General features: G+C 45.2%; 1 protein-coding gene and 1 long non-coding RNA gene across 7 annotated transcripts in view; one reads left to right on the forward strand and one right to left on the reverse strand.

Annotated features, from left to right (window-relative positions):
• Positions 1 to 1,633: 1,633 nt before the first annotated feature.
• On the reverse strand, positions 1,634 to 8,457 carry LOC142425637 (uncharacterized). The gene is made up of 2 exons (XR_012779691.1): positions 8,288 to 8,457; positions 1,634 to 2,105 (listed from the first exon to the last, which is right to left on the reverse strand). It is a non-coding gene; the product is annotated as an uncharacterized LOC142425637 (long non-coding RNA).
• Positions 8,458 to 8,563: 106 nt separating this feature from the next.
• The window catches only part of CDIN1 (CDAN1 interacting nuclease 1), a 248,183-nt gene continuing 244,012 nt past the window's right edge, over positions 8,564 to 12,734 (forward strand). For all 6 annotated transcript variants that reach the window (XR_012779690.1, XM_075530947.1, XM_075530951.1 and 3 more), the window contains exon 1: positions 8,564 to 8,890. Coding sequence is in view for 4 of the 6 variants with exons in the window: in XM_075530947.1 (XP_075387062.1) it covers positions 8,790 to 8,890 (101 nt within the window). In the remaining 2 variants the exon portion in view is untranslated. The remainder of the gene's footprint in view (positions 8,891 to 12,734) is intronic.

The following is a 12,734-nucleotide window of genomic DNA, read 5'->3' on the forward strand; positions in this document are numbered from 1 at the left end:
TGGCATTTGCACATATGGGCTTACAAATACTGCTTTTCAAAGATAGGTTAGTAGACTGATAGTCATAAGGTGGTTAACAAGCCAATGTTGGTCTTCAACTTTCTTGTTATAGGTCTAGATGCTCGAAGTACAGCATTGAGAATAAGCATTTTGGAACTAGCATTGCAATTTCATAAATAAATAAAAACACATTGGGATTCACATTTTGTATGTAATCTTTTAATTTCATTTTTTGAGGAGTTCATTTTTTAAAATCTTACTTTCTAAAAGTATTTTCCCATGAGAAACTGAAAGCCTCCCACATAGACCGGTTGAGAAGCTCTCATGCTGTACAATTACTGATTAGATAAATATAACCCGTCCCTCTAAGCCTTAGTTTTTGCACCTATGCAATCAATTTAATACTAGCATTTATCTCTACAGTTGGATGTCGGGATTAAGGACAGATGAACATATGTAAAGTGGTTAGCAGTGCCTGCCCATGGTGAGTGCCTCTCCCATGAGTTCTTCCTATTATTGAGTAGTAGACTGGAGGTGCTGTGTGTCTGGGTGGACTAGAGAAACACATTCATGGACACTCGTGTGTGTATAGGAAAGAGCTTTATGAAGGGAGACGTCGGACAGGGCACGATGTGACAAAATAATACTTTATAAATTATCAAGGGTTCATGAGGGAGGGGGAGCGGGGGGGAGGGGAAAAATGAGGACCTGATGCCAGGGGCTTAAGTGGAGAGCCAATGATGAGGGCAACGAATGTACAAATGTGCTTTACACAATTGATGTATGTATGGATTGTGATACGAGTTGTATGAGCCCCTAATAAAATGATTTTAAAAAAGGAAAAAGCTTTATATACAAGAGCAATTGAATACCGAGAATATTGAGAAAACATCCCAGCCTAGTTCAGATCAAGTCTATAAATCTGATATTAGCCCATATGTCTGATACCAATCTATAAAGTCCTCTTCAGACTCATGAAACACATGCAATGATGCCAAATGCAGGAAGATCACGGGCCAGTGGTGGGCAGTCTTGTGGATCCAGTGATGGTAGAGGCATTTCAGCGCTGGCAGGGGTCTCCACATAGTTCCTCCAGCTCAGGTTCCATTTGTCTTGTCAGCTGCAATGTCTCCCAGGGAATGAGCTGAGAGAAAGAGTCTCCCACCTCCAAGGAAGAATACAGGAGTTCCCAGAGTCCTCAGGAGAAGGCCCTGCCCACCCAGAGGCCTCACTGCCTATGACCTGATTGGCAGCCTAGATCCTACTCCTTCACTCTGAATCCCCAAATTGACATGTAACTACCACACTCACCATCAGATTGCCTACAGTGACCAACATGTGGTATCTGGCCTTCCTTGACTGTTCAGTGTGCGCCTTCATTACAAAGTGCAATGTCCTTCAAGCGATGAAATTAATTCACGTAATTGGTTGCCAGCTTTTTAATTCACAAGTTTCTGGAACTGAATTTTCTGATCATTACTGTTTACTAGCATATAGTATTACTTTGGGACCCAGATAAATGACTTCCCACACCAAGATGGCAAGTCTAGAGACAGAAACATTAAGTTCACAAGTTGCATCGCCTGAGGGAGTGCCATGTAGTACAAAGAAAAAAGACAACACACACGATCTCTTCTCATCAAAGAGGCCAGCAGTTTTAAAAACGTTTTAGCGAAGTGTCAAAATCAAGGTCGCTGTACCTTCAACAAACATCATGGTGTGTAATGAGAGTAGTTTTGTTTCTGAGCATTAAGAGGTTAGCTGAGGCCAATTCAACCAATCCTCTTTGAGTTACTATACAGACTGAATTGACTCCAGGTCTTGTAGGAAGTACAGCCAGAATGCTCTTCGGAGATGGTGGCAAGGTTTCATCTTTCATACCTTGGGCATGTTGTCAGGAGAGACCAGTCCCTGGAGAAGGCCATCGTGTGTGATAAAGTAGAGGGGCAGCAAAAAAGAGGGAAGCACGCCAAGGGACGGATGGACACAGTGGCTTCAACAGTGGGCTCAAACACAGGAACAGTGGTGAGAGTGGTACAGGACTGGGTAGTGCTTGGCTCCTTTGCGCATAGGATCATGACGGGTCAGAACCAACTTGATAGCACCTAAAAAACAGATGAGTTGAAATCATGATTTTGAAACCTATGGTTCCTAACAAAAAGATCGATGGTTTGGGCCGACTCAGAGGTGCCTCAGGGAGTCCTGGTGGCAGAGTGAGCTACTCCTGGAGCTGCTAACCACAAGGTGAGCAGTTCAAAATGAACAGCCGCTCCAAGAGAGAAAGATGAGGCTCTCTAATCCCATAAAGTCTTGGAAACCTACAGGAGCAGGTCTACCCTGTCCTATAGGGTCAGAATTGACTGGACAGCAGGGAGGATCTGCTTTTGAAACATCAAAGCCTTGAAAACTCTATGGAGCAGTCTACTCTTCATACAAGGATTCACCATGTGGTGGAATCAACTCAATTTGAACAAATCAGACCCTGTCTCCCTTTAAGTTTCCCAGGCTATGACACAGGGCTATGGAATCCACTGAATAGGACAGTTATGAAGATTGAATGGCATAATGTATAATGGGATAACTTTTGAGCATAATAAAAATAAACCTCACTGTCAAATTGATTCTGACTCATATCGATACCATGTGCTCCATCATAGAACTGCGTCCTAGGGTTTGCTTGACTGTAATCTTAATGAAAACAGATCAGGCCTTTCTTTTGTACCATAGGTGGATTTGAACCGCCAGCCTTTAGATTTGTAGATGAACGCAAACCAGTGATACCACTTCGGGGCTTCTGGAGCACAATATATGCTCCAATAATTGTTTTCTTCTTGTTGTTGTTATCCTTCTCCTTCTCCCTCTCCACCTCCTCTCCCTCCTCCTCCTCTTTAGTTAATAAACTTCAGATTCGATGTGATGGCTTTAACAGAGATGTCATGAATAGAACCAGACTTTACAATATAATAAAATTCACATGTCAGCATTAAAAAAAATATGCCTCGGATTTGGCAGTGAACAACAGGCTGTTTAAAAATTCAGTTCCAAGGTCAACCATCCTTAACTCCTTTTCACTTTGCCTGGAACCCTTCGCTTTAGATAACTTTCTCATGCCCGTGGCCAGGCTCATTCTCCTTTTTAGTCCTTCATGTTAGCCCTCTCCTGGAAATGACCTTTTGACCCTGCCCTGCTGAGCTCACACTCCTTTCAAACTGCTCGGGGTTCATATGTCCAGGAAATGGTAGAATGAAATCTGGACAAGAGATTCACCCCAGCCCAACTCTCAGTATCGGAAGCTTGTCCAGGGAGCTGCCGCTCCGCTGTGCCCTCTTTTAATATATTTTCTTGCCATCATTTTGTACAACTTTTTAGATGTTTAGAACTCCACCTCCAACCCTTAGCAGTTGAGACTATAAAGTTCTATTTTTGGGGAGCAGAGGCGTGTATGTAGGGTGGGGGGTGCTGATTAAAGACATTCAGGATCAGAGATGCTGGCATTTGATCAAAGCCATAGAATTAATGTATGACCGATTTTAAACAAGTAACTACTTGGGGGGCTTTTAGTTCGTTGGCACATAGTGGGGAAATGATTACTGATTGACTGGTTGCTGAGAAATTTCAGACATGGAGAGACAGCTTTAGGAGTGAAAAGCCAGAAAGGCCGGGGGTGTGAGGAGAGAGATGGGGACAGGTTTGAGGAACGAAAGGAAAGAAGGCAGGAACCTTCCAAGGAGTAATAAGGTAAAAAGCTTACTCCAAGCACTTCACCTTCAAAGAAAAACAAAACCAAACCAAAGACAAAACATTTTTGCTTGGCTTTTGTGTGATGTTTAATAAGCAATAAAACTACCCCTGCCAACGAAAAACACAGCAACTAAACTAGGCTTTCCTCCTGGCGTTAACTCTAAACAGTCTACTGGATTTGGGTCAAAACTGTAAACTGCCAGTCTGTTGAAAATAAAAACAGAAAAGCAAACGTGGCCTCTTCTGGAAGGGTTATGAGGGTGAATGCAGGGCAAAGTCAGAGAGAAGAGTTTATATATATAAATAACTAGTGCAAACATTCCTGAACTGATGTTTTCTATAAAAATCTGATGGCTGTGAGCTGGGAAGAGAGGCGTGGGGAGGGAGAAAGGAATGGGGGATCGAGCGATGTCTGTGTATTGTCAGCTAGCTTTCATGTAAAAGTCATGGCAGGGTCAGCAACAAACTAGCCAGGTGGCAACTCCAGACCATGCTGCCATAAATAAATAGTTATGTACTAATGTCACACAACCAGCGTTAGATGCAAAGCATATGGGCAGAGAACATTTTGATGTAAATATGCTGCATAGAACAACGGTTGCTGAATTCAGGTTCTGCTCTTGATGTGGACCGGACTTTGAGATGCCTGGGAAAAAAGAAAGTGCTAAGGCTTAAAACAAAACAACATATTAAAAGGCTCTTGGAAATGTAGAGTGTTTCCTTGAAAACAATTCTCCACTTTGGAGCATTTGACTGAGGTTGTAAGCAAGCATTATTCCGCTTTGGACAGAATATGGACTCTGGACAACAATTTGAGCAGTTTAAACCCTAGTGCTGCTACTTACTAGCTCAGATGACCTCTAGGAAATTGCATAGTCTCTTCATGCCTCAGTTCATCCCCCGTGTGCGGGGCTAATGGCACAGTGCCTGTCTCATAGGGGTGTCATACACCATGTTTATGTAACCTATTATTAAGCCCTGGTGGCACCGCGATTAAGCACTCTGATGGCTAGCCCCCATGTCAGTAGTTTCTGTTTGAACCCACAGTCATTGTGTGGGAGAAGGAAAGGGGTGACAATCTGCTTCCGCACAGATTTACAGCTTTGGAAACCCTATGGGCTGCTGGACCCTATCCGATGGGTTCAAGATGAGCTGGAATACTGGATGGCAGTGGATATTCTCACACGAGCTCTTTATCTTCTATAGACTCTCTGCTGGCCATGCTGCTAAGTAACTTTTTATTTGTACTATCCTATTTAATCTTGAAAACAATCTCATGCAATCTTAAAACCTTGCAAGACACAACTAAAGGCCTCTACTTGCCAGGAGCAAAACACCAAGAAGGTAATCAAAAGCTCAGAGAAAAATCCAAGTTGAAAAGTACCTGGGCATCTACGCCAGGACCAGAACTGGAGGTGCCTGACTGCCACCACTGATCATTCTGACCAGGGACGTAATTGGTGGTCCTGATAGAATGAGAGGGGGGAATATATGGGGCTAAACTTCAATCTTTATTTTTTTAAGTGTGTTTTTTTTTTAAAAAACCAGGTGAATTAGAACCTAGCCAGGTCTTTAAACCTAGAATCAAGCCTATCCTCTGAGATCACCTTTTTTTTTTTAAACATTTTATTAGGGGCTCATACCACTCATCACAGTCCATACATATACATACATCAATTGTATAAAGCACATCTGTACATTCTTTGCCCTAATCATTTTCTTTTTTTTCCTTTTCTTTTTTTACATTTTCTTAGGGACTCATACAACTCTTATCACAATCCATACATATACATACATCAATTGTATACAGCACATCCCTGCCCCAATCATTCTCAAAGCATTTGCTCTCCACTTAAGTCCTTTGCATCACGTCCTTTTTTTTTTTTCCCTCCCTCCCCACTCTCCCTTCCCTCATGTGCCCTTGGTTAATTTATACATCGTTATTTTGTCATATCTTGCCCTATCCGGAGTCTCCCTCCCCACCCCCCTTCTCTGCCGTCCCTCTCCCAGGGAAGAGGTCACATGTGGATCCTTGTAATCGTTCCCCCTTTCCAACCCACTCACCCTCCACTCTCCCAGCATCGCCCCTCACATCCTTGGTCCTGAAGGTATCATCCACCCTGGATTCCCTGTGCCTCCAGCCCTCATATGTACTAGTGTACAACCTCTGCCCTATCCAACCCTGCAAGGTAGAATTCGGATCATGGTAGTTGGGGGAGGAAGCATCCAGGATCTGAGGGAAAGCTGTGTTCTTCCATCGGTACTACCTCTCACCTGAGATCACCTTTTTAAGGAAATAGCTATGAGGCACACAAAGTAAAAGATGTTTCTCTGAAGATCGGAGCTCTGCTTATAAGCCATCAGTAGGAATCCAAAAGGTCAGTGGTCCCTTATAGGCAAAGATGAGGAGATAAGGAGCCAGGGACACTAGAGTATGGGAAATGGAACAAACAGAATGCAATTAGAGAGAATGTTGACACAGTGTGGTAAATGGAACTAATGTCACTGAGTAATTTGTTTGAAAATTGCCAAAGAAGAAGCTAACGTGCTTGGTACACATTCACCACAATCTCAATACAAATATTTAAAAAAAACCAACCAACCATGATTTCAAAATCAATTTTACAAAGGAACTGAAATTTAGTGGAGTAAGCAATTTATTCGAGATGGCATACTCAAATGTCCAATGTAGTCCATGTGATTAAATGCAAACCTCTCTGTTATTTGTTCTGTGTCAGTTCTGTCCCACAGCAGCTCCATCTACAACAGGACAAAACATTGCCCACTCTGCCCCGTGCCCACTGTCATTGCCATGTTAGAGCCCTTTGTTGAAGCCAGGGCAAGCCATCTCATTGAGGGTTTTCCACTTTTTTCCACGGATTTTTTTAAAACTTTTTATTGCGATCTGGGTGAAAAGTTAGGTACACATTGGTTTTCCAGTCAATGGTTCATACACACTTGATTTGTGACGTTGATTGGATAACAATGCTCCTTCCACGTCCTCCTTCATTGGCCTTTTCCATTCTTCCTCCTTTCAGTATTTCTTCATGCCTCTTAGCTTTATTCCTTGGGAAATGCTGTCCTTTGATCTCCTGTCCTTGGCCGTTTTAGGGCATGAAAACCTTCAGGGTGTATGGTTCACCTGATAGGACTGCCTATTGTTTGGACCCTCTACTAAGCAGGATGCTTTCCTCCAGGGATTGGTCTCTCCTGATTACATATCCAAAGTATTTGAGACAAAGTCTTGCCTCCCTTGCTTCAAGGAGCCTTACAGTTGTATTTTGTCTAGGACAGATTTGTTCCTCCCTCGGGCAGTCCAGAGTAGGTTTCATATTCTTCTCAAGCACCGTAATTCAAAGGGGTCTGTTCTTCCGTCTTCCGGACTCACTGTTCGGCTGTGGCATGCATATGTCAAAGATATCATGGGTTGGGTCTGTTGCACCTTAGTCCTCAAAGTGATAGGTTTATAGATTTGCAACAAGTTGGTGCAGTGCCATATGCATTCGACTGCTACATTCATGGGTGCTGATTTAAAAATGTGATTAGAGAGGCTGACATCCTAGTAGGGAGCCCCGTGGAGCAGTACTTAGAGCATCTGATTGCTCACCCCACCCACCAGCAAATAAATCTCCAACCTCAGAAATCCCCTAGACCATTTCTACTTTGTCCTTACAGGATCGTTCTGAGGACTTGATGGCAATCGGGTTTTTGTTATTGCTGTTTGGTTTTGATGTCCTAGTAAATTGCCTCGGGAAGCTTGTTATCTGCTTACAGTGCAAATGGAAAACAAAATATTCATTCATTCACTCACTGACACGTTCTCTAAACACTGAGGGCCTACTATATTCTGACTCTGGTGGCATATTGTGTTATGCCTCGAGCCGCTAAACACAAGGTCAGGGGTTCAAATCCACCAGCTGCTCCATCTACTCCTGTAAAGATTTCGACTCGGAAACCCAAAAAGGCAGTTGTACTCAGCTCTGTCGGGTCACCATGAGTCAGAATCTACTCAGTGGCAGTAAAGTGGGGGGTGGTGGTGGTGGAGTGTAGGTAGTGTGTGCATGTATGTGGCGGCGGTGGGACTATATTCTATCTAGGGGCCGTGGGCCACTAACTTCAATGACAGCAGTTCTGAAGATTTACAGCCTCCGAAACCCAAAGGGTCAGGTTCTAGGGCATCCTCTGGGGTCACTATGAGCGGAAATTAATTCGATGGCAGTGACTTGTGGTTTTGGCTCTATTGGGGAAATGCCGATCAATAGGCACTATTGGGAGCTGAGTAGCTAACTGTATGGAGCAGAGGGGCCTGCCTTCCCACCGGCTGTGTAAGGTTGGGGTTGCAGAAGTTATAGGACCCACGTCAACCCAAACCCCTCTCTCGATTGACAGCGATCGTCGTGAGTTCTACCGTGCTGCTCCTGCTCGCCAAGAGGGGAAGGGCCCTGGAATGAAGGCGCTTCTTTGTGGGCCAGTTTCCGCCTGGACCGCCGCTCAAATGGGCGCGTTTGGAACCCGCTTCAAACCGCGCGCGCGGGCAGTGGCTTACCGACGCTCCGGGCGGAGGATCGGGACCCACGTGCACCCTGCGGCCCGCTCTACGGGTCGGGCCCTCTGGCCCCTTGTAACGGGGAAGACGCTCCTCTCCACGAGCAGTCCGGCTCGGCCCGGAAGGGGGCTAACGGCGCGTACCGGCCCGCGGAGGCTTTGGCGCCTCCACGCGGGGCGCCCGCCACTTCCGGGTTGGCTTGCCCACATCCAATATGGCGTCCGTTTGCCTTCGGCGAGCGCACTGCGCCTGCTCAGAAAGCCCAGCGCGCGCTCGGCCCCTCCCTCGGCTGGACTGCCCGGGGAAGCCCTGGCAGCCCTGTTTGTCTGTCCCAGCTGGGCCGCTGGGCGCGAAAGGCGGATTGGGGCAGTGGAGGCGGACAGCGATCCAGGGCCGCGCCGCCGACTGCCCACCCCTCAGTGATCCCCGGTCACCAGCGCTGCGGGACCCCCAGGGGGGTGTTTGTGCCTTGAGCCCGCCCCACCCCCTTCCCTGGCCCACCATGATCTTGACCAAAGCCCAGTACGACGAGATAGCCCAGTGCTTAGTGTCTGTGCCGCCTACCAGGCAGAGCCTGAGGAAGCTGAAGCAGAGGTTTCCCAGGTAAGTGCCCCCCTCGCTTCCCCAGCACCCTGTCAGCGCCCCGGAGCCACGTGTCACACAGGAGAGGGAGGAACAAACGTCCGGGGCCAGGTGGGGGGCGGGGCGGGGGACGCCGTCTAGTCTCACCCGCGTTCCACGTGGACTTCTGGACGGCTCCGCCTGCCGCAGCCTCCCCAGGCCCTAGTACTGAATTCAAGTCAACACACGGTTAGGGAAAACTTGCTAGGGCTGCTGGTGGGTGCACGTAGTAGGGGCCCCGTCCATGTTCAGGAGTTGATGGACTGACAGGGAAGAGTGCTAGGCAGCGCCCTTTCAACGTGCAAATAAAAGTGAAGATTCCAAAGGAAGAAAGAGGGGCCCCTTTTGCGTTGACCATTGGACACACGGTAGAGGAACGAAGGCCTAAAGGAGCTGATGTTGACCTTGACGCTCAACCTTCTCCGTCCCTTCAGAGAGACTGAAGCTTCCACGTTTGCTTCGAGACCCACCATTTGAACACCGCATCAGAATAATGTTTCCTCCCTTATCATGGGAACCTGGTGGGGGGGGCACGGTTTCATTGTGTTGTGCTTGGGGGTCGTTATGGGGCCCAACTGAAGGGATGGCAGGAACAGCGTATGCATTCCAGGTATGTGGTAGTACACCCGCCCCGCACCTCCCCACTCCCGAGTGTCCCTTACTTTCCACTTTTTCTGTTACCTGTGCCCTATGGCGACTCAAAATATGAAATAGAAAATTCCAAAATTAAGCCATTCGTATTTTAAATGGACAGGGCTGTGGTCAGGGTCCATAATCATTCTTCGTTCAGTTGTGCCTCCCATGTTAAGTGTCACCGAGTGGCCCATTCTGTTATCAAATCTGCCTCGAAATGCTTTGCTCGTGTTCAAGTCGCCCTTATTTTATTTACTACGTATCCTATTTTATTATTAGTTATTATTATCAATTTCTTACTGTCACTAACTTGTAAATTAAGTTTTATCATAATGGTTATGCGTTGGGTTGCTAACCACAAGGTCATCAGTTCGAAACCACGAGCGGCTCTACTCAAGTAGAGTATATCAATTTGTCTTTATTCAATTCATTTATGTACTTAATTGCATTTTATCAGAGATGAGGTTTTCTATCCCCTTAAAGAGTGACAGTCTCCTAGACTCACAGGGAATTCCTTTTCTTTCCTATAGAGTTACTAGAGTCTACATTGAAGAAAGGGAAAGAATAATTTAAAAATTATGTTTTAAGAACTCTTAGGTATTTGTGGATATTTTTGTTACTATTCAAAGTTTAGCAAGTAGTAGTTTCTTAAAGGTTTAGCACTGTGTGGGATTTGAAACAACCAAAGAATTTTTCATATTGCTGCATTCCAGTTCTTTAGCCTGTTTCTGTCTTTGAGTGAGTCTCCTACTCATGTATTGTCCATATTGGGGGGAGGGGGATAGTTGTTTCTGATCTATGCAGGACTTACACATATTGTCACCTTCCGTGATACAATTAAAACCCAAAACATACTCATGGCCATGGAGTTGACCCCATAGGACAGAGTAGAACTGCCCCAGTGCTTTCCAGAGGCTGTAACTCTTCAGAGGAGTGGAAAGCCCTGTCTTTCTCCTGTGGCTCACCCAGCTTCCAATCGCTGACCTCGGGGTTAGCAGTCCACTGGTGATCACTGGCCACCAGCGCTCCCCCCTTATACATTTTTAAAAATCACATTTGTTAATATCACTGCTGATCACATTGAGGAAGTCTGTAGGATCTGAAGCTGTCAAGCTTGTGGTGACAGATAGGAGTTTTCCAATATTTGAATTTTCCCCTTGAAAGCTGGAATTGTATCATTGGCAACAAATACGATCAGCTTTTTTGCTTGGTGTGACAGGCTCACTTTGTTTATTTTTTAAGAATATGACTGCCAGATCTCCAAATGTGAATAAGCATACTTTGTTACTCATTCAGTCAAGGGAAAATTTTGTTCTTTGGAAAGCATGGCTAGTTCAGTGCTTAGAGAACCATCCTACTTGGATTTGTAGCCGGCGTCTTTTATGCTTGTTCCTATTTTGCCATACAGAACCCTGAAAGGATATGCAATCAAGGGTTAGGCCTGAAGAAAAGTATGGTAATAAGTGAATCTTCAGTGAAGCTGACTGCGATCCTAAGATCTGAAAAGTAGATCTTCTGCCTAAATTTTCTTCTAGGTTCTTCGTGCCTTTTCTTTTTTAATCTTAATTCTTTAATCATTCGAATTTAAATTTTGGATAGGATGAGATACTATGTGAAGCTAGAGCTTAATTTTTGTCTTACTGCACGGTGGCTTCCCCTGCTAGACTCAGTCCTTCCTGGCTTCCTTATTTCATTGACATTACGAATCTGTGTGTTTTCCTATCACTACATTGACGTTGGACTGTCCCCTAATGACTCTGGCCTCAGAACCTTGAATTTAAAATGAAGAGGTATGCTTTGTCAACTATAATATCTTTTTAATATTTTAATTAAAAGATTTTATTAGGGGCTCTTACAGCTCTTATAACAATCCATATATCATCGTATCAAGCATATTTATATATATGTTGCCATCATTATTTTCTAAACATTTGCTTTCTGTTGAGCCCTTGGTATCAGCTCCTCTCCGCCCCGCTGGTATGGTTTCTGTTGTTCGTCTCCTTGGCGGGAGTGATGGTGGTGGGGGTGGTTATGTGTTGATCATTGCTATCCTATTGTTACCTTCCTCCCCACCTCTGCCCACCTTCCCTCTACCGCCTGGTATCACTACTCCCATTCCTGCCCCTGGATTTTGTGTGGCGGGAGTTCTTTTCTCTTATCTGTACCTGTGTACATGATGCTCCGGTCTAGCCGGCAATGAAAGAGAACTGGGGTCATCATAGTGGGGGAGGAGTGAGGAAGCCTCAAGGAACCAGAGGAATAATGTGTGTTTCATCGGTGCTATACTGCACCCTGGTTGACTCATTCCTTCCTTGTGACCCTTTTGTGAGGGGATTTCCCATTGTCTACAGATGGGTTTTTGATCTCTGCTCCAATCCCCCTCATTCTCAATAATATGTTTGTTTGTTTGAGGTCTTCTGATGCCTGTTACCTGATCCCATCAACACCTCACAATCTCATAGGTTGGTGTGCTTCAGTGTGAGCTTCTTGCTTCATCTGGGAGATGACTGTTTAGCTTCAAGCCTTTAAGACCCCTAGCTCTAAAATCTTTTGTGAATCCCTGGATGGTATAAATGGGGAAGCTGTTTGCAGCTAACCCCAAGGTCTGTGGTTCAAGTACACCCAGAGGCACTTTGGAAGACCTGGCATCCACTTCTGAACGACCAGGCATTGGAAGCCCCGTGGAGCCAGCTCTGAGACACACCGAAGGCCACTATCAACTTGACAACTGATTGTTTCTTTTAGTGTCTTACAACCCTAAAATCCACTTGCCTTCTATTCTTAACCTATTCTCCAGTGACAGGGATGGATGTTAGGTTTCAAGAACATCGAGTTAGTAGGAGCCCTGGTGGCAGAGTGGAGGAGAGTTGGGCTGCGAACGGCAAGATCCAGAGGTTAAAACCACCAGCCGCATCACAGGAGAAGGTTCGGGCCTGGTGTTCCCATGAAGGTGCGTCTCAGAAAACTACCCTGCCTGATACAGTCACTACGAGTCGGCAGCAACTCTCGAAGACAGTGAGTTTTTTAAAGTATTTGCTAAGGATATAGTTATCGGTTCATATATTTCCTTTATTCAAGTAAAAGCCACCTGCCAAACCATATTCCATTCTCTGAGTTGTTTTCCTGCCCAAGAAATAAGTATTTGTTTTTGTGTCATTTCTATCTTAAAAAAACAAAAAAGAAACAATTTTTT

Source organism: Tenrec ecaudatus, chromosome 14 (genome assembly GCF_050624435.1).
Source record: "Tenrec ecaudatus isolate mTenEca1 chromosome 14, mTenEca1.hap1, whole genome shotgun sequence".
Lineage (NCBI taxonomy): Eukaryota > Metazoa > Chordata > Mammalia > Afrosoricida > Tenrecidae > Tenrec > Tenrec ecaudatus.